At 42.3% G+C, this 27,638-nt stretch overlaps 1 protein-coding gene across 1 annotated transcript; it reads left to right on the top strand.

Moving 5' to 3' along the window:
* Positions 1-873: 873 nt before the first annotated feature.
* Positions 874-27,594, top strand: LOC128442045 (uncharacterized). The gene is made up of 25 exons (XM_053424214.1): positions 874-1,246; positions 9,299-9,496; positions 9,659-11,918; positions 12,007-12,210; positions 13,081-13,201; positions 13,798-13,891; positions 14,237-14,323; positions 14,975-15,091; positions 15,218-15,316; positions 15,962-16,113; positions 16,688-16,826; positions 17,305-17,427; positions 17,507-17,704; positions 18,184-18,785; positions 18,942-19,391; positions 20,809-21,058; positions 21,301-21,390; positions 21,948-22,274; positions 22,381-22,551; positions 22,687-22,864; positions 22,958-23,074; positions 23,969-24,250; positions 24,587-24,825; positions 25,308-25,367; positions 25,799-27,594. Exons 1-24 carry the CDS (start codon positions 1,244-1,246, stop codon positions 25,344-25,346), a joined length of 6,540 nt encoding a protein of 2,179 aa, XP_053280189.1. The 5' UTR covers positions 874-1,243; the 3' UTR covers positions 25,347-25,367; positions 25,799-27,594.
* The last annotated feature ends 44 nt before the right edge of the window (positions 27,595-27,638 follow it).

Below are 27,638 nucleotides of genomic sequence, written 5' to 3'. Positions count from 1 at the left end.
TTATTTAAAGATGCATATTCTAATATTAGATTTCTTTTTGTTGACACCCAGTCTGCTGATTTCCCAAATGTCCTCAATGCCCCATCCTTTATTTTGTTAAGTTACACAACATGTATGTTTACCTGCCAGTCCATAGAGCTCAACAGTGTGGTGCTGCAAGTAAAATTCATTCATCTTATGAATAGAATTTGTCATTATCATCCATATCATTGTAACCATCACAGAGATTGTGAACCAATGCTCCTCGTTGCTATGGAAGTGTTTCCAGTGGTACACAGTGTTTCAGCCAAATCCAATTCAATTAAAGTAAATTAAAATTGACTCGAGACTGCGTAATTTACACCAAGTTTAAAGCCCAAATGTCCACTAACAGAAGTACGGATGCTGGCGGGTGTGCGTGTGCGCGTGTGCGTGTGCACAGTCAAAATGAAAGAAGAGTTGAATTTGCTTTCTGCAGTATACTCTCCATATAATCTCTTTCATCTCTACATGTGTTTCACTCAGGCACAACCACACACACACACACACACACACACAGAGACTGTATCAATGTATCATTTTGTTTTATCTGGCACTGACTTGTTGGTTTCAAGGATCCTGTAACCTTTCAGCATTATACAGTAGGTTAATAACGTGTGTGTGTGCTTGTGCTTATATCACTCATGTTGTGAGGAGATCTCTTTACACGTTAACATTGTGAGGACTCAACTTCCATTTGGAGAGACAAAGCCTGTCATGTAAATGCTTACATCTTATATGAACTAGGGTCACTATGAAGCTTGTTTCTCTCTTTCTCCCTCTCCCTCCTTCCCTCCCTCTCTCACCTCTCCTCATGTTCGGTCACACTGCCCCTCTCAGACAAACATAGCGCCCCGGCACTCGAGGTGCTGGGAGAGGGAGAGAGCAAACATAGAGGCGGAAGGCAAAGAGAGAGAGAGAGAGAGCCCATTAAATCAGAGAAACGCTCAGAGAGAGGAAGGCGAGAGTGAGGGAGGAAAAGAAGAGACATCACAGACTAAGTGTGGCTCGGCTGAGGACTTGACGAATGCTCATCCGGCTGGCTTAAGGTTGTCCACACTCACTCAGCTGTGAACGAGTGTCCGGGCAGAATGGATTTGGTTTTGGTCCAACGGTCGCCGAGCAGGAGGAGCAGCAGTTCTGTAAACGACTGTGACTCTGTTTGGATTATGTCAGATGCCTCCGCCTTTGTGATGAATGGGAATAAGAGCACGAAGAAAGGAAGATGGTAAGGTGACAATCTGCTGAGACACTTTCACCTCCTCTGCTCTCGTTCACAGGATCTGGTCTTTTCAGTGGTTTTAAGTGGTTCTAATACATGTCAATTTGAAACCGTGTTTACTTTAATGTCAGATTACATCTTTTCTCCACACTTGTGACAAGACACTGTATGCTCCAGGCTAGGATTCCATTTGCTGACATGCAGTTTTGGATAGAACTTGTGTTTATATGAAGCAAAGCTCTCAAAAGATGCTGGAGGTCAGCTCACAACACAGTATATCAGGATGTTTCCTGTCATGAACAGGGATAAGAGATTTATTCTAATCCTACATTTAAAAAATATCAGAGTCAATTAATGGATGTGTCAATTAATTACAATTTTGATACATTTGATTCATGATTACTATTTATCAAGCAAAACATTTTCAACATCGGCTGATACAACATTCTGAAATGTTTAGATCAAAATCCTTTAATATAAAACCTGTCACTCTTAGGACATGTTATGGGTATTTTCCACATTTTTTTGACACTTTATAAACTAAATGAATTCAGGAAAATCACAAAAAATTATATTTTCAGCCCTGAACATCTTAAAATACACAATCAGATTTTTTTAACACTCATGAAAAAACTCCCTGTAACACACAGCAAACAAGACTGCTTTTTTCTTAAACAGTCCCAAGGACTCATTTATACGTTATGTCCTCACAAGTCGCCTTTTATGTCAAAACATGCACGCGCTCCGTCTGTGTACAACATACAGCATCGCTGCCATAGCTCACGCTGGCCGCTGCTCTTTGCCGGAGTGTTGTGATTCAAGGTGAAGGTCTCAGGTTACTGGGCGTTGAGGCATATTTCACAAACCAGCCACTGTATCTGCCTCCTTCCTGGATCCCGGCTCTCTGGCATGTGAGTCATTCAGGAGCCAGAGTGGATCTGGTGTTAGGAAACCGTCCCACAAGCGGCATCAGGGAGGGGATGTTTGAAATCAGTGCCGTCTGGTGTGTCTGATTTGCGGAGGTCGACATTTTCTTTTATTTGGGGCTTTTTGAGAATCTCGGCCCCCGTGACTCCTGAATGAATCTACTGTCACATACCTCTGCTGCAGAGACAGAGCGCGCCCCGTTTGTACATAGAGCTCATTTTGTTTGGCACTCACCGTCTCAGTGGATGTTGTGTAGGGAGCAGAATTTTGAAAATGCCCGCTCAGCTCTCCTGTTGGTTTGATTTGCCAAGACACACACTGCGTTTTGCGTGCTTCCGGCGTCGTACGTGTGTGTGTGTGTATTTATTTATGAGTCTGTTTCCCCCCGACCTGTTTCCTGCTAATTTACCATGTCGTTGAGACCAGAGGCTGTTAACCCGACTATTCGTGCTTTGAGAGTGACCTCAATGTTTGGGTATTTGTTCCTGTGTTGACCAGGTTACACAGAGCATCTTTTCTCTCGCAGCAGAAAGACGTCTTGTCCCTTCCCGGTGACTCAATGGGGAAAATGTCTCAACAGCTCAGTCTGCAAAAATACAAACCACCCCCCCCCCCCCCCCCCCCCTTAGGCTGCTAGTGTATCTACTGTATGCTGCTTTGCCTGGGCAGCATCTGCAGTCAGAGCACACAGCAACATTTCTCATGAAACTCAGAGACTTTTTCAGTTACAGTAACTTGGAGTCAAAGTGCTGAAAGAGCTGATGTGGATCTGAGGCAACTTTTCAAAGTGTTGAAATCTCAAGGGTTTTATAATGAGCTTCAGTTTGCAGAGCCGCACATCATATGAAGGTACTCAACATTTCATGAAGATTTCCTATCACTTTAGGCATTAGTATGTGGCTGCACAGTTTCAGGATTCAGTGGGAGAGATTTAAGAGATTTGACGTTATGCATTTCAGCGTCTGATTAGCTCGACTTTGTGTGGTTCATCTTGGTGCTGGGTAATAAAATAATATGAATAATTATCGCAATTAAATTAGTTGTTGTTTGGAATATGACCGAAGTTCAGTATATCGATATATTGCTTATACATGAGGAGGTCTAACACAAATTAGCTAAATCTGATTTGTTTAATACTTTGTTGCTCATAAAGAACAGTTATAGAAACAGAAATAATAATGTGACATTTCTGATCATTCTGCTGGTGTTAGTTACTGTTAAGTGCAGCTGTGGGCTAAATACAGATAGGATGTTTGTGTCAGTGAAAGCCCAGCCACGCTGCGATATAATAACACACCTCGTACACACACACACTCGCAGCACTGAAGCGTCAACTCTCTCAAGAGGAGTTAAATATGTGCATAGAGTCCCGGCTCATTCATAATTCCCTGACGTGGTTTTAATGACTTAACCATCGACCTCGCTGCCTCCTGACTGCCACTTTACAGCCACCCTCAAACCATCCGAGTGATCGAGGCCGTCATGATTAGTGTTTGCCTCCCGCAAGCTCCAATTTGCTGATCCCTGTGAAGCTACTAAATATACCGTCTGGCCTTCTCTGTGCCTCCGTGGTCATGTACTGTTGCTCTGCTCAGCCTATGTTTATGTCCGGCCACGGAGTCATTTAGTTTGTGCCGGTGCTTGACCGTCACCGGCTGAGCTTTGGTGACACTAAAGTCGAAAGGTGCAGCTTGTAGGACAAAAGGTAGAACACCACCGTATCTATTAGGTACTGCGGATTTCAGTGTTTTAAAAAGCAATTATTGGTAAATTATTTATTATTATTTACATCTTAATTGAACTGTTTTTTTTTTTCAATCAAGATCCTTTCTGTGGGAAATTGGTGAAAATGTCATAAATCACCACAGCACAAAAATTTGAAACCTTCTTTGATCTGGCCAGCAGGTTTTATGTAATTGAAAATGCAGTGTGGGTTTGTTTTATCTTTCTTATTTGTTTTTATTCAGCTTTATGTGATTTTTTGCTTCCACATGTACTCTGGCAAGGACAGCCGTCCGATTTCATTGTATTTGATACACTGACAATAAAGGTCTGTCTATCTTGGATTATCAAACAAACCGACGGGGGAGGGAATAACGGTAAATTGAAGATAAGAAGTCATTTGAAATGGGTAAAGATGTTGCCTGGTGATGTTATTCAGTTATTTAAATGCTGTTGTAGTAGTTTTGACTTATTCTGGGAGCTGGGGTATTAACAGATATAGTTCTTAGCTGGATTTTTTATTTGTTTTAATGACGTGATTTCTCCATGAAAGTATCATGTTTTTCAGGGCTCTGTTTTTAACAATACGGCTCTTCATCACTGCAGATGTTGTGTAATGTTCCTGCTGTGAGGCTCTGCTGTGCTTCATTGATTGTTCTGTGGTTTGTCACTTGTACAACTTCGGCGTCAGCGCTATAATCCGTTTACGGCCCAATTGACTTTTCCCGCAAATTCCAAATATAGTTAAAGTGGTCTGTCACTGTCAGCGTTTCTCTGTCTTGTGTTTGTGAAGCTGTTGTCAGTCAGAGAGTTCTTCAGTGAGCAGCTCCACAGAGCAGCAGGCTGAAGACACACCAGTGGTGCTGTGATGAGTCCTCCCTGCAAATACAACTTCTCCCCATGATTAAATCCTTTTAGTTTTGGTTTTGAGGTTGTGTTGTTTAAAGTGTTTAAATCTCACCCACTGCAAAACAAGCATTTTATGAAAATACAACTTAAATTGACAATATAGTTCACAGTTTTAGTTTCAATAGCTTTCAGACTGGAATACATTTATGCAGTTTTAAAATGACAGCAGTCTGTTTTGAAGTTATATCATGTATCACTTACCTTCTCTCCTGTTAGCCACAACCTGTTCAGAATAATGTCTTGTGGTTGTGTTGTAAATATTAATCAAGTTGAAAATACAGGCCAGTAGCATAATGGCGGATGTGGCTGAGGGGTAGAGCGGTCGTCCTCCAACCTGAAGGTCGGCAGTTCGATCCTCAGTCCTCCCCATCTGCATGCCGAAGTGTCCTTGGGCAAAATGCTGAACCCCGAATTTCCCCTCATAGAACAACAGTGTGCTAATAGATGCACTGTATGAATGTGTGAATGTAAAAATGTTCTGTTAAGAGCTTTGAGTGGTCATCATCAGAGTAGAAGAGCACTATATTAATACAAAAAACATTTACAAGTTTGTCTTAATGAAACTCCCATTTATCATCATATATTTATCACTTCTGAGGTCCTTTTTTTTGCCATGGGTGAAATTAGACCAATGAATAGTAAGCAACTTTACACTCAACACTGCACTTCCTTTACTACTGTGTTATACACCTGCACCGGCATAGTTGTGTCGCCTGGTAATGATACAGTCAAAGTTATGCAAGAGCTCACACAAATCTTGAAAACATGTATAAAGATTGTAACATAGTGAAGTCTTTATATGCGTCATAAGAAAGATAAAGAAGAGGTTTCTGAAAAGTCTTCACTGATTCCACTTTTATGAAATGAACTGGGTTGAAAGGGTTCCTTCTTTCTTTTCTGTCCTGCAGCTTTTCTCTGTGTGGCCAGCGGGGAAACTATTCTTAAAATGCATCGTGTCCGCTCTGATGAAAAAGCACAGATGTAAACACAGGAAATTGATTCTTTTCATGCTTATTTAGAAGCTGTGTCAGTGTCAGGAGAAACTTTGATGTTTGGCCAAACCACGTCTGTGGTGCTTGTTGAGCTTTACATAGTTCTCAAGCTTTTTGTTGAGGTAATATTACACAGAGGGAATATTTGTGAGGATATTTCTTCAGACTCATAAACTGAGGGGATGTACAGAAGTTATATAAATGATAAGAAGTAAGAACATGAATGAAAACTGCGATTCTTTGAACAAAATACATTTTTAATACTTTTCTACTTTATTCTTTCATTTCTTCACCCCTTAACACTACCTGTTAATGTTCTCATATATTACCAGGATTGAAATAATGAACAGTTCTAAAATCGAATGTAATGTAATCCACCATCCCTGTTTCAAACCAGGCCGGGGATATCTGCTGCATGTCACCCCTACACCCCCTCCCCAGATTCCCTGTCATTCGTTACCAGATATAATGAAATAAAACGTAACTTAAAAAAAGTTGCAGTTTAAGAGAAACTTTATAAGGGGATAGATGTCCCCACAGGAATGTACTGAGTCACCATGATTTCTTTTTTTTTCATTGTAAAATATTTGGTTCCTGTCCGGGCAGGAAGCTGCTCGACATTAGGAATGTACAAAGACTATTTCTGTTTCATAATGACACTGGACAGAGATATTCAAACTGTCTTCTGCTCCCACACTGGGACATCTTATCCACAGCAATGTGAGCGTCGTCATTTATTTCAGTGGCTGAGGGAGAGAGATCCTGGTGTTTATATAGAGCCGTGTGAATCTGCAGCAGCAGTATGTCGCCCGGGGCCGAGGGACGGCTCCATATACGACCCCCTCGTACACAGCATACCGGAAATAGAGCCTCAAATAAACACATTATTAAAATACACTTATACACACATAACAAGGCATTAATGGTTTCACAGTGTTACATTTTCAAGTCTGCATTTAAATCTATTTGTGTGAGCAGTGACCAGTGCTGCTTGCCAGTGACTCATATCAGCAGAGATAATCAAATTAAGATTTCACTCTCATATTTGTGAGCTTCGAGCCTCTCTGTGTTTAGTCATTGTGTTTGCATCACTGCTGCCAACAGACAGTTTCCCTCTTCGGCCACATCCACATTACTAACCCCGTTTGAGTTTGAAAACTCCGGGGCAGCGTTTCAGTCTACAAGCAGAAACGAGATGTTTGGAGGCAATGGCGTCAGGCCGCTATCACATGACCCCCTTCCAGGAGACAGCACCCAGCATTAACCTTGGCTACCATGGTAGAACCCAACATGGGTGATCAATTACAAGGTTGCTGACCCCTTTGTCTTTGCAGCTGTTGTATGGACCAATTTAAATGATTGGTCGGCATACCTGACTGTCACTAACTGACCCGCCTGCCCGTGCAGACCCTGCCGTGCTCTCACTGTATGACCTGAGAGACGTACACTTAGCGTAGCTTTGACACGAGGGCTGACGGGAGGGGGGGGATGTATCTGTGACCTTTTCCAGCTTGACTAACCCGAGCTTCAAGGTCACGTCAATTTACATTTCTGCTGCTTTCAAACTGCACTTTACCAAAATCATTTTAAGGTATATGAGCTGTGAGTGGAATGTGCCTATTATTCATTCAGTGGTTTGAGCCTGCAATCATCCTCCTCCTCCTTCTCCTCCTCCTCCTCCTCTTCTTCCTCCTGCTCCATGTTATCACATGACCATCGCTGTGTTTGGTCCCAGCAGCAGGGTGTGGCAGGACTGACCACAGACCTCTGAGTCACTGTGGGGGCGGCATGCTGGCTCTGGGTCCAGCGTTTTAAGATGATAATGTAACAAGATAAGACGGAGAGGGTGGTGATGAGCATTGTTGATTAAGAGACAAAAAGAGAGAGAACAGGCTGTGGGACATACTTAAGAAACCCGTAACCATGGGACAGAATATAAAGTCATATCATGCAGTGACAATCCTGCACATCTTAAGGCCTGTTGAAGACAGAGAGTGCTGTGCTCCTCCTACCAAATGTGCAGAGGAGGAGATGAACGACAGATCACACGGCTGTAGAGGCCGTCTGCCAGTTTTCGGTCTGATGGGACACAATACATGGAGTACCCCCCTCTCTGTTTCCATCGGCCATGTCCATGTTTGTCTTTCTTTGTCCATAGAGCTGGGAACATGCGGAATGATTTATCCAAACAAAACCTGAGTGGAAGATAAAAAGGCGATTTTAACTTTTTTTAAATATGAACTGGATACTAGAAAAAGTTAATTCACAGTTTCGAGAATTTTAGGAAAGATCGATACCATTGTCCTATTTGAAAAGGAATAAATGAACGACTCTTGAACCTCGGAGCATTTCCATGTGGCTTCACTGCCTCTTTCCTCTGACACGGACATGGGTGTAATGTCATACAACACACACTGCACCTGGGAATGAAGGGAAACGACATTCATACTATGCGTTGACATTCACACATCAACCTTCCTGCTGCCATATATCTCCCTAGCAGAGTCTCTGCGCATGAATATACATTAACCCCTGAGGCCTGTTGCTGTGGCCTTTGGTGGGCTAAATAAAGCCGGGCCTAAAAGTGGGTAGCGGGCCATGAGTTCAGGTCAAAGGGAATGTGAAACCATAAACCGGGAGGCTAGCTAGCCTTGAGACCAGCCATCACACACTTTGTTTACTTGGATGTTTGCTGTCAGGCGGGCGGACTATATGTTTAATGATGAGCACGGATTGATTGTGTCTGCGAAGCTATTCTCTCAGCAGTTCGAGGTTGAGGACAAGGCCTCTGTAATTTACTGTAGGACGTGAGTCAAATGAAAGTGACTCACTTAGTCACTTGTTGTTAAGCATTGCCTTACATAACAGTGGATTTAACGAAATGGATTGTGTTGAGATCTGTGGTAAAAATTATAAAGACATCATTTATATGTAGAGGAGAAAACAGAATGGCACATACCGTTAACACCAAGGCCCAACATTCTCATTAAATGGCACACCATCAATTCTTTAACCAAACCTGATTTATTTTCACCTTTTATTCTGTGGGAAATCTGTGAAAATATCAGAGACGCCTTTTCTCCATTAAAACTAAAAATCCTAGGTCTGCTTCCTTATCTGGATCTGTGCTGAGTGTAATGTACCGATGTCCCATCCGTCCACCAAATTTCCTGGAAATCAGTTCAATAGTTTTTGCATAATCCTGTTCTGAAAGAAGACTATTTCTCTTAAGCCTCAAAACTGACTTTTGCTCCTTACTGAAGAACTTTTTTGGAGCAGAGAATGACAAACACTTGATAAAAATCCAAAACATTTAACAAATCTGAGTGATTATGATTGTGTTGTGAACTCTTATTATATTGCTGTTAATGAAAATTAAATTGCAGTAGTTATTGATATTGTTTTGTCGCTCAGCCCTAGACGTAATTACTGACTATTGCTCATCTACCTTAAAACTGATGAGCAATGAATTCCTGATGCCTCTTTTTTCTCTTTCCTGTGTTTCCAGAACTTTGATTCTCTGGAGGACTCGATCCAGAACCTGCTGTCGGTGCTGTACCCCCCCTTCGAGGCCACCGCCCCCACACTCCTCAGCCAGCTCTTCCACATCATTGATCATCGTTATCAGGGAGACGCCCTGCGCTGCCTGCTGGACTTTCTGGTCCCAGCAAAGCACATCTTAGACACTGTGCAGCAGGCTGCATGCGTAAGTTCCTGCCTTGTGCACTGTGTGAGTCTAAAGAGACATAAATACACCACAAAGCTGAACAAAGATCTTATTGTTGGACTTAAAATGTAATAAAAAACAGACAAAATATATTGATATACTTCAAATTTCTGAGACCATATCCTTTCCTTGTCTTTTTAGGCTCAGTACTCTGATGCACTCTTCTGCTGTGAAGGCTGGCCTCTTTGTTTGCGTGACCAAGTTGTCGTCCACCTTGCTCCCATCAACCCCCTCATACTCCTGCCTGGTGACTTTTACCTACAAGTGGCCCCATATTGTAACCAATCAGCTCGCATCGTGGTGTGCAGCCTCCTGGAAGAGGAGGGGCTTAGAGTGGAAGTAGTTGAGGAGACCCCGATCCCTGAAACTTCCTACCCTTGTATATTCAGCTCTGAGTGGTTAAAGGAGATCAACCAGGGACGCCATGGAACGCCCCTGAGCCGATGCCTGCTTGCCACCCAGCAGGGCGTGGTCAGGTTACCATGGGAACGGGTGGCCGTGCCTGATTTGGTGGACGTACCACAGTGTGCTGGGAGTAGTATGGCCTCTGTTCCTCCTTCATATCCTCCTTTACCACCTCCTCTTCCTCCTCCAATTCCTCATTCTTCTGAGAAATCTTCGTCGAATCGTTCATTTCGTCTTTCGCCTGCAAAGAAATCCGCACCAAAAGAGTGTAAAGTAAACGTTCAAAATTCAATCCCAGCATCTTCCTCACATCCCGCTGCCTTCTCTGTAGAGACAAGAATATGTCCAGGGAAGCACGGCATCGCTGTGTCTCTCTGCCGGGTGGATTCCACTGCTGCCTCGTCATCTAGAGTTGTCAAAGTGAAAGAAGCTGAAACAGAGCACAAGCCTATTGGCTGGGTTTCCCCAAATACATGGGACAGCCGCTTTACTGGGTCAGGTTCAGACACAGCGGCAAAAACAAGTGCTGCTTCAGGTACAAATACACACAAAGCTGCAGATAAGAGTCTGATTGTCTGTGAAAATAAAGGACAAGATAAACATAAAGATACAAGCAGAGGGGGGCCAGCAGGCCAAGCTGCTGCAGAGGGGGAATATATTGATATTCTGCAGGCAACTATGCTTTTTTCAAAAGCTCAGTCGGTGACACAAGAGCAACAGAAGTTAGATGTAAAAATGCAACCTCGCACACAAGTCGAAGCACAAATGCAAAGATTTCCACAAGGACGTGGACAAATGCAACCACATGCACAGATGGAGTCTTTCAGGCAAACACAGAGGCAGCCAAACCCACAGACCTCACAACCTCAGGCGCGTTCACAACCTTGGGTGCAGATACCTACAAAACCTCAAACGCACAGTCCTTCTAGATCAGAAGCTCCTGTATCACTGACGCCGAACATGGCCGCAGAAACAGGACCTCCATCTGCTCCCCACCATTCCCACCCTGACTCCCTGGAACCCTCTCAGTGTGTCCGCACCCTCCGCTTCTCAGAGAAACCCTGTACTCCGTGCATGAAGAGGAGACAAGGCGGACAGGTCTCCCGAACTCAGGAGCTGAGGTGCCGATACAGGGACTCCTACCAGGCTGCTATAGAAAACCCTGTCACCTTTGGACAGGAGAGAGAGAGGGGGAATATGTTAGCTGTGGTGGAGGAGGATGGTGATTTATCACAGTGTGACGCCAGACAGATGCCACCAGGGACTGAAACAGAGGATCCATGGTGCAATGTACGAGGAATATGGTGTGATCCTGGGATCCAAAACCAGCCTCCCTCATCTGTCGGTGGAGCCATCTGTAAAGAGTCGGGAGAAAAAAACACTGTTCCATATTGGAAACCAGAAGATTCTAGCACAGCCCCCCTAATAGAGTACAGGTGCACCAATCCTTTAAAATATGGTGGGGTAACAGAGCAGCCGGCCGGAAAAAACGCCACGCCATTCAGGGAAACAGGGAACACACACACTGCCAAACCGATGAACGGGAAACCTTTAGCAACTGGAGCGAGGATCAACGATGAAAACTTGTCCGAATCAAAGGATCCTCAACAGTCACACGTGACCTCTGCCAAACACCATGGATTGCAGTGTGGTCCAGGTGAAATGTCAGGGACGAGCCTGACCCTCAAGCCTTGTGAAAGATTAAGAAACAGAACCAGTTCCTCTGGGATGAGTCCAAACGTCACAAAGCCTCTCACAGCGTCACAAAACAGACGAGAATCCACCTCAGATGGAAGGTGTTCGTCCCTCTCCACAGCCGTGGTGGACACCTCGGAGAAGTGTGAACTTGTCATCATTGAAGGTCAAAATGTCAGGAGAAGAGAAAATAAAAACTCCTGTGCAGAGGTTCCCCAGCTGCATGTTGTCAAATGTAAAAACAGCACAGCCTTTGGGCTTGTGTCACCCAAGATCAACAGGAGGAAGATGGTCATTCCAGGTAGAGTGATGTTGTTCTCATTACATTTTACATGAGCTTGCTCTTTTCATTCGTGCTCAGTTTCAGATTAAGCCTCCTCTCTCTTCAGATGGTGCTCAGCCCAGCAGCACATCATTAACCAGCAGACACTGTCATCAGAGGGAGAACCCGTCTCAGACAGATGCACCTCCAGCAGCAGAGACACAGAAGATCTCCCAGCATGCCTCTGCTCGACCCAGACCCAACCACCTTCCCCTGGGATCCCCAGACCCCAGAGCCCACCCCCTCTATCTGGGAGTAGCATCACTCACAGGTAGGTTAGAGATGCTGTTAAATACATCAACTACCACAATAGGCATTATAATACACATAGCTGGTTGGGCAGCTGTTGACAAGCCACATACAGTAGTTCTTTACAATGATTAAAATGAAAACTGAGGAAAATAAGATGAAATGATAAATATGTATATAGTTAAATACTGTGAAACACTAATAGACTAAATGAGTGCAGAAAGATGCTGATTATACAAAAATATCTACTGAATTTAGAACAAGGTTCATTTATTCATTCATTCATTTATTCATCGACTTAATTTCCCTTCGGGGATGAATAGAGTAATCTATCTATCTATCTATCTATCTATCTATCTATCTATCTATCTATATATTCAACTGATGAATAAAGCTCCCAAAAGGTCCAGGTCTCATGACAGTATGTGTTATCTTGACTCCCAATACCAAACAAGCCTGACGTGAATTCGGATGGGCAGTGTAACAAATCAGTCCAGCCACGTGGTCGACCTGTTTTGAACCCAAATATAATTTAAACTTTTAGCTAGAGCCCAGCACAGCCTGTCAGGTCCCGGCGGGCTCTGGTTGGGTATCCACACTGTAATATGGAGCCCATTTAGTTTTTGTATATGATGGCGGATTGCATCTATTAACCTGTCGATATGATTGGAGGGAAGTCTACAGTAAATACTCATATATGACTATGGAAGAGGTGGTTGGGAGGGAGAAGTTAAATAAACCAGGTGCTTTCAAGGCAAGAAATTGATAAACTACATTTATTTCTCTTCTCTTCTCCTTTTTGAGATATATCAGGTGTTTGGTGAAAACCCTCACAAAGAGGGATTTGAGCCGTTCCTGACCTCTCCCCCCTCTCTCTCTTTAACCCCTGCAGGCGGCAGAGACAGGACAGGCCGGGCGATAGTTGAGCTCTATGGAGAGCACCCAGGTTGGAGATCAGCTGTAACAAGCCAGGAGATCTTCCACATGCTGCTCTACTTCCACTTGATCATCAGGTAACCTGTACTCCTCGTTCATATGCCAGTAGATCAATGAAGAAAGAAAGAAGCAAATCAGACTCAGATCTCATTGATCCAGTTAAAGATTACAAAACAACTGTATATTTATATGCAAACTGAAGGGCCTTATCTGTTCAGCTCTAATTTATCTTTCAATGCCTCCACACCTGGCGACACCTAGTGGCCAGAGGCATTGTGTTTTGGGGTTGCCTGTCCCCCCAAAAAAAATTATATTGTGAACACTATATCTCAAGAGTGCCTTATGGAAATATCTTCAAATTGGGTACAAATGTTCACTTAGACTCAAGCTTGAACTAATTAGAATTTGGTGGTTGAAGGTCAAAAGTCAGAGTGACCTTCCAAAATTATCCTCTGGATAATGACATCTCATAGAGAATCATGATCAATCAATTATTTTACTTTTAGACATTGTCAAAATATGATGATTCCAAGATAAACTGATTTCCAGTGCTCAAAGGTCACAGTGACCTCATTTGAGCCTGGAGAAAAAGTGTATGTATTTTAAAACTTCACTGGTTAGTGATGGTATACAACTACAGGGTAGTCATTTTATTTTGTCTCTCTGTATGTAGGAGGGAAATCAGAGAAGCTGGGATGACTCTTATATTTGATGCGAGGAAGACAAACCCTCAGCCACAGCTCTACAAGGCCTTGATGACGCTTCAGGTAAGAAGCTCACACATTTTTGCTTTCAAGCAGATCAGATTTGTTCACGTTCACCAGTTTGTCAAAACATGTAATGATAGAAACACTTTGTGTATTTGTAATCAAAATACAATATAATATTTTGTATTATACAATATTATTGAATAATTATATGCAATGTGATGTTGATTTGAATGACAGAATATATAGCTGTGATACAATTTTCTAGCATTAATATCCATTTTAATTTAATGAATTGATTCTGGTTTTCTATTTTAATTTATATGATAAATACATGTGTGCAACCCAAATTTAAATATGTAAGATTGTGGTTGATTGGGACTACTAAGTATTAAACTGATGCAGGAGCAGAGTCCACTGGTACTGAACAGTTTGGTGATGCTGGTGGACAAGGACAGCCGTCTCCGGCCTGAGAGATGTCCCGGTGTCCAGGTGAGCTCTTCCACCCATCACAACATTTATTTTAAAACACTGCATATTGAGAATCACCTCTGTCTAGTTCACTTTAAATCAGAATAAGCTTCATTATTGTCTCTGTTCAAAGTGTATTTCTAGTTTTGGTTGTTTCTGGCAGTAACTAGTGAAAATATAACTATATAAACGTTTGAGTGAGTTTGAAGTTCAATTTAATTACAAGTATTGGATTAAATGCCATGAGTCATTTAGTTTTTAGAGACTTTTCTTTGCAAAATGTATTAATACCATTTAAAGTCATATCTTTTTAATGTCTGTTCTTTTAAATATAACCTTGGTTTCTCGTTAGACTTATGGTTTCAATTATAAAGATTGAATAACCAATAAAAATAATGATTCAGACTTTGGCACTGGGGAGCAAGGAGGTAATGTTTTCACTCCTGTCTGTCTGTTGGTTGGTTTGATTGTTTGTTTGGAACTGATTTCCATGAAACATCCATGATGTGGTATGGGTCAGTGAAGAATCCTTAAATTTGGGTGCAGATCCCCATCAGGGGTTGTATGGATCTTGATGAAGTACGTTTGTGGAACTGATAGTTTGCTTCCACTGAGTGTCATCCTTGTAAATCTCTGTGCTGGTGTTTCTCTGACGTTTGTCACCTTGAGCAGACGGACATGGTGACCTCGATGAAAGCCTTGCTGAAGCTGGTGGAGGGGAGTCAGCTGAGCTCCCGTCTGGACGGCACACTGTCTCACAGCCACTGTGACTGGATAGAGCTGCACCAGGTGAGAGGGTCACCTCAGAACAGTACATTACCTGTTCCCTGCTCCTCCTCTTTAATCAGGTGGGGTACGAGTTGACTCTTTTCACCACTCGCATATTAATCCCTGTTCACGTCTTTCATCCCCTAGAAACTTTTCCCATTTGTTTCTGATCTTCACGAAGCCTCCTGCCTGCTTCTGAATGCCATCAGTAAGGTAGAGGAGCCCCAGAGGACAGACACTGTGCAGGTACTTTAAAGATATAATTCTTCCTTAAAATGTCTAAAATCAACTAGACCTGTTATATACTTGGTTGACATGTGAACTTACGTTATCCAAAATGTTTCCATCAATAATTAAGCACAGAGAAATTCCCAATTTTACTGAAGGTAATGGGACATTACATTTTGTTTGCCTATGAACTGCATCATATCCGCATTACCTGTGGCTTTGCCTGTCTCTGCTAGAACTTGACGTATGACTAAGGAAAAACAAGCTTGTAGTCAGTTCGCCAGTCTGCAGTTTTTCTTCCACTGTTTACTTTGGTCACTCTATTGGAAAAACAGTTCCTGCTGTTTGCTGCGAAACTTGAGTAAACGTGAATTCATCACCTCATCTGTGAACATGTTTTCCACCTGAGTCGCGTCAGGTAGATTTTCATTGGCAATGGTGGTTAAGATAATAACTCCCATGATCCCACACTGCTTCACAACATCCTCAAACTATGTCTTATGTTATTGTTTTAACTGAGAGACCCCTAAGCTGTCGGAACTTCATATTCTACATTTTGTGCATCAGTTTCCACTGGTTCCACTGAAGGAAAAGCATTCAGGATCATTTAAAAAGGAGTCACTGCATCATGTGCTGATGTTTAGATTAATTTTTGTCTAACAGACTGTGCAGCAGTGCATGATGGACCAGAGGACTCTGATGAGGGACGTACTGGAGGACAGCAGATTGGTCGGCCTGCAGAGGGAGGGTGGGGCCATCTTGGCGAGGCTGAGAAGGGAGAGTGACCTCAAATACCCTCACTGTGAAGACCTCAGGTAAACAGAGGATCTTACCTGCTGTAATTACATGGTCTGCAGTCTGATGTGGGTTTAACTGTTCGTGTGGCCTGTTACTCCTCGTGATTCATCAATCTTTCTGCTCTAAAATAAGGCTCTGAGCGAGAAACTATTTCTGATAATACCAGACACTACACATGCAAACTGTAAAATTCAAGTTTACCACCAAAACATGACATGGTCCACATCACATATGACTCTAAAGAGAAGTCAAATCTAAAACTTAAAAAAATTAGTTTTAATAATATATGTTGCACGGAAGATTTCTCTCAGCCAGTGATTGTCTTCCAGTTAAATAACAAAATAACAAGTATGCAACTATTTATTCTATGAAACTGTGATTTTATCCGAGACTGCAATTTAATGGAGAACATAAGTATATTGCAATATTTATTGCTACATTATTTAATGACTGAAAAACAATAATACAGTTCGACAAAGTAGGAAACAGCATGAGGTATAATATAAATACAACTGCTGAATGACTAAATAATGGGACAATGCTGTCCAAACTTCCAACTTTTAGCCCTGATCTGTCTTTCCCTTCACGCAGTGATGCAGTAGACTCTGTGACGAGTCTGTACAACCACATGGAGGAGCAGGCTCACGTCCTGGTGCTGAGGTCCAACGTGTCCCTGGAACACCTGGAGTACCTGCTGCAGCTCCGGGAGTTGGAGGGACACTTCACCCAGGTACTGCACGTGAAACTAACTGACCATCAAATGCATCCACAGATCTTTTACATCCCGCTATAGCAAATGTTATCTGACTATAGAGGTGGTGGTTGTCTAATGTGAGGGAGACAACCACCACTACTTATTATATATTATGTTAAAATTATACATTATTCATTTCCTTTTTTTGGACTCTTGATTATTTAGGTTTGCTTAAATTTTTGTTCCTGTGCCACTACTTGAAGCTTGTGATAAAGAACTAGTTATAATGACTTTACTCTAATATTCGAATAAAGCAACTTTAAACAGTTTACATCCATAGAAGACCTATTCAATTCATGTTCATTCATAATTCATCCAAATTTATGATTTTATACAAAGTAAAAGATTGTATATAGTAAAATAACTAAATAAAACACATAAGAAGTATGACACATCCTTCAGTATGAACATGTTTACTTACCAAATATTACTTTGCATCTTTCTGTCCCTGCAGATGCATCATTGGTTTCATGTAGAAGGAGAGCGCCACCTGCTGGAGGCTGAGTCAGTGGAGGACTCTGGGGACAGAATGGAGCAGATCCTCAACAGCTTCACTGGTTTCCTTATCGAGGCAAATGTGCGTCTCTGCATGTGTCTGTGTTTGTGTCATTGCCGTTTGTCTGTCTGCTCTGAATGTCTCTCCTCTCCCTCCCCAGGACCGAAGGCACCACGCCATGTCACTAGTGTCCGAGGCCGAGCGGCTGCAGCAGAGCGGCCACTACTACCCAGAGACGGAGACATTCAGGACTTTTGTCTGCTCCTTCAAGTCAGGCCTGGAGGAGTTCCTGTGCAGGGCCGAGGCCTGCGGCAGAGAGCTGCAGATCATGGTCAACGTGTGTGATTTTTGTGAGCAGGTTTGTATAAAATCTGTGTTCAGAAACTCTGGAGCCTTGCCTTTCCAAGTTGACATCTTTGTCTTTTATGTCACCTCCTTTTTATAGCCTGAGAGATTTGTATTCACTCAGACATTTACTACACATTTTACTAGGGGGGCTGACAGGAAAAGCTTCAGAAAATGTCATTTGCATTTTCATATAACATCATAATTAACATAACATTTAAAGCTCTTAAGAGAAATACAAATATCTTGAAATAAATATACTTAGTTACCAGAGATTCCGTGTGAGTAACACATGAATGAGACTTTCCCTTGTTCTCATGCAAATATCAATCAACAGGAAACCATTACATCTGTTTCACTCTACACTTCTTGTAGTTTCAGCATATGAACAATGTTACTGCTACATCAACATTTGAGCCGGTAGCTTTATAAAAACAAAGAAAAGTCAGTTTTGTTTTTTGTGTATTAAAAGAGAACCTCTCTTGCACACAGGCAGCAGCTCTGGCAGGCGAATGCATTGATTACCTGGACCTGAGTCAAACAAACTCTCAACAAAACCAACAAGACGGTAAAACCACCAGTGCTTCACTGTCAGGCAACGACAGCTCAATTCTTCAGACTTTTCAAGAGCGGTTTCTCCAGTTCAGCCCGGAGAGGTTTCAGGAGGTGAAGACTCAGGCCAGCGCCCTCCAGGGCACCAGGGGGATGCGGGTGTGGAACGTAGCCTGGTTCAGGTGTCAAGAGGCCATGCAGCAGCTTCAGGAGAGGATGCAGAGTGTGGATGAACTGCACCACCAAAACCCAGAGTCGAGCAGCAGTTATGAGTGTCGCTATGTAGATGTGGTGAGCACTAATATTCAGACGACGTCCCCCGGTGGACAGAATCTGGTGGTGCAATCGACCCCCGGGCCTCGGCACCCACAGTGGGAGGGCATCGTATCCGGGGCGGTGGATTTAGGGAAGAGAAAGACGATCATGGGCAGCAACGGCACTAATTCGACCAATGTAGCCGGCTGTGACATCGTCAAACCTGACGATCCCAGTGATGCTGGAACCAGCCAGGGGTCAAAGGTCCCTCCCCAGTCACCTCACAGGTAATAAAACTCATTGGTGAGTGGACTCATCTCACGTGATGAATTCACGTGAGTATTTCATTCAAACAGGGGTGAGGAGCCTTGATCTCCTTTTATCGTGAATCAATTTCTTGCTGCAGCACTTGTTTCCTGACTCAGCACTTAATATTCTAATAGACCAGGAAGGAGACCAGAGAGAGAGGCGAGGAGGAGACAGACAAGCAGAACGAGGAGAGAGCGGGATGCTGCCGCCCTGTCCCAGTCCCACACCGTCGGCTGCCAGTGGTTTCCATGGGCGCGAGGCCTCAAAACGAGGTCGGTGAGCCAAGACTCGGGCTCCACGGGGGCGGCGGCGACAGGGTCCTCCACTCCTCCAGAGCAGGGAGTCCGACCGCCATCGTCCTGCTCCCACCACGGTCAGCCGTCTTGTCGGATTCTCAAGGAGGCTCAGAAGTTCCAGATCTCCCGCCACGGCAGCTTCTGCTCAGAGGACTCCTGTCTGAGCGAGCGGGGGGCTGCAGGTGGTGATGGGTCTTCATGCTCCAAACACTCCAGCCTGCCCATAGGGGGCAGATATGAGGGGGCCTTTTATTTGGCCAAACCTCAGGAGAGTGCCAGCAATGCTCTGTAAGTTCATAACATCTCCTCTGGAAGAACATAGTTTTAAATATATGAAAAATCTGAATTGAAAATGATATTTTGTTGAGAAATTCAATGATATATTTTCACATCTTTAATGTTGTTGAGTCTTAATGAGATTCCATGCACTCTTTTCTGTCTCTAAGCTGACAGTGACGTGCTCCAGGTATCTCTTTGCTTCTCTTTTTTAATTCAGCAACATGGATGGATTATCTAACAGGCCCATGATGCACTATCCTGTAGCTTAAAGGTGTTTCTAACATTGAGACGTGTCTCTCTGCAAAGTGAACATGCTCAGTCAACAGTGAGAAGAGGCTTCACTAATCCAAGTGTTGTCCTGTTTACTTTAGCACAGCTTTGCACTTAATTTAGGTTAAGATCAGGGGGGGTTTTCCGGCTCTTTTCACGTACAGATTTCCTAATGTTTTCACTCAAAACCCTGCGCTCGCACTCAAATATATATACTGCTTCTCCTTAGATTTTTTGTCTGCTTCAGCTCCTCTGCTCTTGGATTTTTTTGGGAAAAGAGTCAGTCAAAATTCCCCAACCAAAAGAATACAAGATGAATCGATGACAAGTGAAGTTGTCGACGGGTTTTGAGTTAAAACTTTACAAAATCTTAACATGAAATCAATTCCTTTCCTCAAAGAAAAATATGAACATTTTTAAAACCCTTATACGAGAGCAGAGGAGTCACATACTGTGCAATAAGATCCCTCTATTTGTGTGCCTAGGGACCTGTCGTCTCGTAATCCATCCATGTTCAGCATGTTTCTTTACTATCACAGTGGATGTAGAGAGAAAAGGGACAGTTTGTTGATAATGCTGCATTACTCAGTATATATCACTTCACTTGGTGTGGAATAGGAACTTATACTTTCGGTGGAAAGAGGACAAAGGTGACGGTCACTGTAATAAAACTTCAAAAATGAATGTGCTCATTACAAAAATGTTTCATGGGATAAAATTATAAAAGGTTGATGTTTCATATCCAAAAGGTCAAAGGTCATCTTCACTTTGACATAAGATTTTGTGAAAACACTTTTTAGGCATTATTCAACTCAGAAACATAAAGACCTTATCTCCTGCAACTAATTCTAAAATTGTCCCAGGACCAGATAGCAGGAGAACACGGAGAAACTAACAGTAAGTTAAAAATGTTCACGTTATTAATTTATCAATCTTCTTCCATCAATGTTTCAGAAGACAAAAAGCTTATGCCGATCTAACTAATCAATAAGTTTCAACAAGGACAGGGAAAAAGATTTTAAATTAAAAAACTTCCTAGTCTGGATTAATTCTACTCGCTAATAACTATTTCATTAGGTATCATATTGAAATGCTGTAATGTAGATAAGGTTATTGTCTGTGTTTAAAGTTGAATTGATCTGTGTTGTGTCATCAGGAGGCTGAGGCGTGTCTTGGAGGAGCTGGTGGTCACGGAGAGGGAGTACGTACGATCGCTCAGCTACATCCTGACCCACTACCTCCCCCTGCTGGACAGACCTGACATCCCCCAGGACCTCAGGGGCAAGCGAGGCGTCATCTTCGGGAACCTGGAGAAGCTTTACAACTTCCACAGCCACTACTTCCTGCCGGAGCTGGAGGCCTGCCAGAGGGAGCCGGCCATGGTGGCCCGCTGCTTTCTCAGACATGTGAGTAGTCACTGTGCAACTATCATCACATTAACTGTGTATGTTGTATATATTTGTTATTAATATGAAAATGTAGTTTAATAATACTTTTTGTTATGTGAGGAAACAAGAAATAAACTCGTACAGTAACAAGATTAGTCTCATAATGTCAATGAAGGTCAATGAATCCATTTTATAGCACATGAATACGTGATAAATCAGAATGTTTTCTCTTATATTTCTGACGTTGCTTGTGTCCACAGAGTGAGAGCTTTGGCCTGTACGCTCTGTACAGCAAGAACAAACCTCAGTCCGACGCCCTCATCCTGCACCGACGCCACGACATCTTCAAGGTCCGATTTTACATCCTGTCTCTCTCTTAACGCAGCAACAACATTAGTTTAGTATTCCTTCTCCTCTCCATCTTTCCCAAGTTTTAGAAAAACTTTCATTTAGAAATTGATGCATTGCATTGTGGGATTATGGCAGAAATCATTGTACATGCCTTTACACATCTTTACACAAAGTGAAATATGACACTAACATTTTCTAATCTTGTTCAAGCCCACAACAGTCCACAACAAAAACGACAGATATCGTATTTGATATTTTTTTTGTTTTTTAGACTTTTTAGTTTGGTTCTCCCATCTTTTACCACGGAGGAGGCAGGGTTTATAACCTATATGGCGATTAGCCACCAGGGGGTGATCAAGAGGACTTGGCTTCACTTTTTTGGGGAGCTGTCATGTCGTCCATCTTTATAAACAGTTCATGGCCACCTGCAACTTCACATGTTCCATTTCAGTCACCTGGAGTCAGTCTGTTTGTTGAACAGTTTCTGACCCTGTGAAAGCATTAGCTCCATGCTTCATCTTCTCAGCTTTGCAGTCCACTTTGTTTCCCCCCACAGAGGAAGCAGCAGGAGCTGGGGGACATGATGGATCTTTCATCCTACCTGCTGAGGCCCATCCAGAGGATCAGCAAGTACAGCCTCCTGCTTCAGGACATGTTGTCTCTGGCCGGCTCATACAGACCAAAGGACATGCTCCAGGACACACTTCTCGAATCTTCTGTGTGCGCACAAAGCGTCTGTGGCCAGGGTGTGTCTGTGCCTGATCTGACGAGCAGCGAGAGGGAGCGGGAGAGGTCTGAGATCCAGGCTGCTGCTGACCTGGTTCGATTTCAGATGCGTCACGGCAACGATTTGCTCACAATGGATGCCATCCAGGACTGTGATGTAAGATACTACAAAGTTAGATCAGACATTGTTAATATACAGAAGTTAAATGAAGTTAACCGTCTTTTCTTTTCTGCTCTGCGGCTGCTCTCCTCTGTTCTCTCAGGTGAATTTGAAAGAGCAGGGCCAGCTGATTCGTCAGGATGAGTTCACAGTTTTCTTTAGGAAGAAGAAATGTGTCCGCCGCATCTTTCTGTTTGAACATCTCGTCCTCTTCAGCAAGACCAAGAGGACAGATATCGGCAATGATGTGTATGTCTACAAGCAGTCATTCAAGGTCAGCACATAGAAAGCCTCGATACTCAACCTCGATGTTTTGACATATTTACTTCTCATAGTTCTGAGTTACACCTTCCAGTCGAACATTTGAAGCTTCCAGCATTTAAAGGTATCGTTGTGTTTTCTCCTCCAGACGAGCGACATTGGGATGACCCATAACTCTGGTGTGAGCGACCTGTGTTTTGAGATCTGGTTCCGCAGAAGGAAGAGCGAGGACACCTACACCCTGAAATCCTCCAGCATGGAGGTGAAGAAAGCCTGGACCACCGATCTGGAGAGGATCCTGTGGGATCAGGCCACTCATAGCAGAGGTTGTTAAAACAACACTATACTGTATATTTTCTTTCATTTAGCAGTGCTTTGTAGATCTAGAAAACATATTGTGAATATACTTAATGTTCCAGAGCTTCGTATACAGGAGAGGGTGTTTATGGGAATGGCCAGCAAACATTTCATGGACATTAAACCCAGCGATGCTGCGATTTGTGACCGAGCCGTCAGCTGTGGCCTGCCTGGGAGAAGTAAGGAGCTAAACACACATCATTTTACTCTTCAGATCAATCTTAGATTTTCTGCCTCCTTGGTCCAAGATGAAAAGTCATTTCATCTTGGACTTACATACTCAGGTCAAAATTTGATTTCTTGATTCCCATCAGCCTCAGCTGTACTTTGTTTTGTGATCTTTTGCAAATGTTAGCATGCTCACATGCTTAACTAAAATGGTGAACACGGCAGCAACATCGGCTCAAATCTGCAGATTAGCATTGTCATAGACTGTATATAAAGATGGACGACACATCTTCACTTCCTCCCACTGTCCAGAAGTATCGAGGATACAAAAGCTACCAAGCTGGGCATCCGTGCAGTAGCACTTTGGGCATGAAGCTGACGTAGTGTGGTCACGATGATGCACAAGGTCGACCAATCTCGAGTCAGACTTAGCTGTCAGTCATGACACTACACCCTGTATTGAAAGCATCAAATAACTAATTAAACCAAATTTGGTTGTAAAATGAGCAGTTGAACATGTCAGTGTGATAACAACTAGCTAACATGACAGGAACCATCTTTGAGAAAAAATTATTAAACGGAGCTTGTGACCTATACTGCAGCCAGCCACCAGGAGCTGCCACGTCGTCCATCTTTATTTACAGTCTATGATTGTCATTGTCAGCAGAGCATGTTAGCATGATGACATTAGCATTTAGCCTCACTGAGCCACTATGAAGGCTGATTCTCATTCTTTTAATTGAATTACCTTTTGACGGATTATAATTCAAAATTTCAAAAGTATTTTTCAAACTGGCTAACAAAGACGCTACATTTAACAAGTGTATTTGTGAAGTAACTGCAAGTCATGCTTGTGTCCTCATTGCTCACTGACCCAGCGCATCATTATCTATGTGTGTCGTCAGTCCCTGTGGCGTGTTGTTCTCACAGGGGCGTAGACTATCCACGGCCACACTCAATTGGCTCTGGCAGCACGGCCTCCACCAACCTCAGCCAATCGTCTTCCTCCTCTGGCCGGGGCTCGCTGCCCCCTGCTGGATATCCCGGAAACCAGTCGCAGGGATTGGACACCGGTCCGGCCGTCTGCTCCTTCCCTGAGGCAGTGACTGACAATGAACTCAACCATCAGCATCTTCAGCAGCATCTTCATCGTAACTGTGAGCAGTGGAAAACTCATCATCCTCTATGTGAGTTATTTTTGCAGTCTTAAAAATAGTTTTTGGAGGACAGAGGGGTCTGTTGGCTGTTGTAGTCTTTCAGAATCCATTAATGTTTCAATGAACATCATTTGAAATTCAAATATGAGACGGTATTTGTAAAGTCAATGTAGATGTGCTAATTCTTTGGCACACTCTAGTGGTAACAACAAGAATGACACCTGCAAACAGAAAGACATGCACTCCCACTCGACGATGTTATGGAACTTGAACTGATCAAATTGGATACATTGTGTCATTCTTTTTTTTAAAAAGCACAAACTTCAGCCTTTTCTGTTTCTCAAAGTGTTTGTGTTTCTGTGTTAGTGGACAGCACCGAGTCATCTGGGGAAAACATCAATTTCTTGAGCAGCTCGGACCCCAGCTGCCTGTCTGCCATTGGTGGAGAGGCAGTTGAAAACTCCTCCTCCTCGTTCATGTCCCAGAATTCAAAGCTCTGCCTACCGCTGAGTCGGACGCCTAGCGTGAGGAGAAACAGCTCACCGGTGATCATCAGAAAGAAACCGGGTGTCCCACCCAAACCTCAGCATCTAGCTAATCCCCAGGTACAACTGAATCTATGATAATGAAATCTAGTAAATTAATATATGTACAAGCTGATGGCTATGGTCTCTATCACATGAGGCTCTGTTATTATGTCTTAAAGTTTTCAAAACTTGCTCATGAATGAATTAAAGGACAAGTGTGTGGGATTTATTGCAACCAACTGAATATCTTATACGCTATCTGCCTCTTCCAAGCCGGTAGTAGGAGGACATTAGTTAAAGTAATATCGTGAAGGGTCCTGTCCTCTCTAGAGCCAATTTATCTGATCTGGACAACTGTAGAAACATGGGGGTGCAACATGACCCAGTGGAAGATCCGCTCTCTATATAGATATGAACTGGTCATTCCAAGCTGATAGCATCACTAATAAAAAACGATTGAGTCTTAAACATAATAATGTTGAATTGTATTCACTTTCCCCTAAATCATAGTCACAGGTATTTTAATAGCACATCTTTGTGTTTGTTATCTTGCATTTCAGAGTGAAGAAATTATAATCGTAAAATCAACTGAAGTTTAACCCCCGGATTCCCTACAGAAGGTAAATATGTCCTACATTAAATTAAAAAAAACAGTAATATTGAAAGTATATAAAGCAACACAACTGGTAAAGTGGTTATTCTGCATCTTTATTGTGGGTCTTTCCTTGGCAAACTTAAAAGGGAGAAACAATATATACAATAAATTATTTATTTGATTATACAACATTTTTGCCTGCATATGTACAAGTACTTGACCTACTATTTCTATAGTTATTTTATTAAAAAAACGAATCCCATTTTTAAAAAAAAACAAAAAAAATACAATGTTTCCTGAATTTAAATTACTACTTAACAATTTAAAATGATTAGTTCGTTTTTACAGTGCTTTCTATCAAGCTGACATGTACAAAGTTTTTAAAAGAGAAAATAAAAACCATATTTTATGATTATTATTATCAGTGAACAATTTGTGCTTTAAATATTGTTGCAGACTTTTGGACGGCTGGAGCCATTCTGTCATGCACATCTTCTGGTCTCTGAGGGAACTGGAGGGCGCTCAGAGAGCATGTACCTCCGCTCCACTATTCTGCTATGGAACTGAGAAACAAAAAAATCCTGGATTTATGGCAAAATTGGTCCAATCCATTACAACACATTACATACAATCTTAACCAGTATTCCATCCCCAGCCATGTTTTTTTATTTTAATATTGAACTAAGCTGAAGACGAACCGATCCGCTGCTACAGCTTCAGTGGATTAAACATGAAGAACATAGTTTATTGACATACTCAGCATAGGAACCTGTTTTTGTGTTCAGTGAACTAACCATGTGTTTTTATGTGGTGCGCTGTCATCTGCCATCTCAACATTTACTGACTATATGAATGAAACATGTTCTGCATACACATGCATGAGTATCAGGTAAATGTGTCATGCTACAATAACACAGAATGAAAGAGTTTGTGGTCAAGGGATACATTTGTAATGCATGTTTTTGGATCTTTTGTACTGTATTAGTCTGTACAGTTAGCAATGGCAACTGTATTTCAGAGAAGGAGTCTTCAGTTCTGAGACAAATATGAAGTGTCTCTTTGTGCTGCTTTGCTACTTTTCATTTGATTTACCTGCAGGCGTGTTGCTAAAGAAGCATTTGTATCAGCTGGACTATAAATGTTTTGTTTACCGGATCAGAAGGAGAACTGAGGTTCAGTTCATGGCAGGAGCTGTGGAGTGATCACGAGCCCAGGACTGGCTTCAGACCCAGACTTCAGGAATGGAGAAACACGTGTACAATGGTGTAATAATAAATTGAAATGAATTAATATATTATTATCTCTTCTACTTTTGAGCCATTTTTTTCTCACAGTAGTTCTAGACCAAGATGGACAGACCACTGGCTCATGTGTTTTCACATCTGGATATTAACTATTACAGTAATTCATTCTCTTCCTCAAAGAAGCACCACAACAACTTTGTATTAACAGACAAAATACGTCCGTACACTTACAGGCAAGAACCACTTCCTGTTATTAAGGGTCCACTAATTGTTCCATACTCATCAATGTTCCAGCTTCACCCACATGAAAATGACCATTACAGAAAAGGTGTTTCTCTGATTATTTAAATACATTTTGTTGTATTTTGTTTGTTGTCTTTATTATTTAACAAGTTATTAATGGAAGGCATCACTTTTGGGTTTTTTTTCATGCTAAATGTACAGTATGCAAATGATGACTGGATCTTTGATGGTCACAATGTCGACTTTTATTTATTTTCCTAAAAACCACTGACTTTTAATGACCTGGAAGCTCCACGTGTTTTCTGAACTCTGTAACTTTCTTAATTTATGACTTCTTCTGTTTGTGTAAATGCAGAGTGGGTGCAGTTGTTTTTTCTTTCTTTCTTTCTTTTGTTGGATTGTTTTAGTGGAATTTGGAGAAGGTTTTGTTTGGTTTCTTCCTCTGAACTTTGCACTACCTTGTGGAGGTGATGTGACAGACTGCATGAGGATGTGGCACCAATGTGATGATGCTTCACTTCCTTATTCCACGGAGTAATTCCTCAGACAGACGGACGGCTGCAGACATTTGTTTCAAAACTTTTATCTACCACTGTGCAGGTTTTTACTTTGGCACAAACACCACTACCAAAAATAGCAATCTGTTTTTTGTATTCTTTCTTTTCTTTTGATCTGCAAAGTGCTTGATAGAACTGGATATAGTCATGTTGCAGTTTTATCACCTTTTTCACAACATCCTCCAGTAATAAAAACATATTGAAACAAGTTTTCACAGTTGGACATGTTCCTGTTTTGCATTATAACATTTA

This window comes from Pleuronectes platessa, chromosome 6 (assembly GCF_947347685.1).
Source record: "Pleuronectes platessa chromosome 6, fPlePla1.1, whole genome shotgun sequence".
NCBI lineage: Eukaryota > Metazoa > Chordata > Actinopteri > Pleuronectiformes > Pleuronectidae > Pleuronectes > Pleuronectes platessa.
The sequence above is the reverse complement of the archived record's forward strand: the minus strand, read 5'-3'. Positions and strand labels throughout refer to the sequence as shown.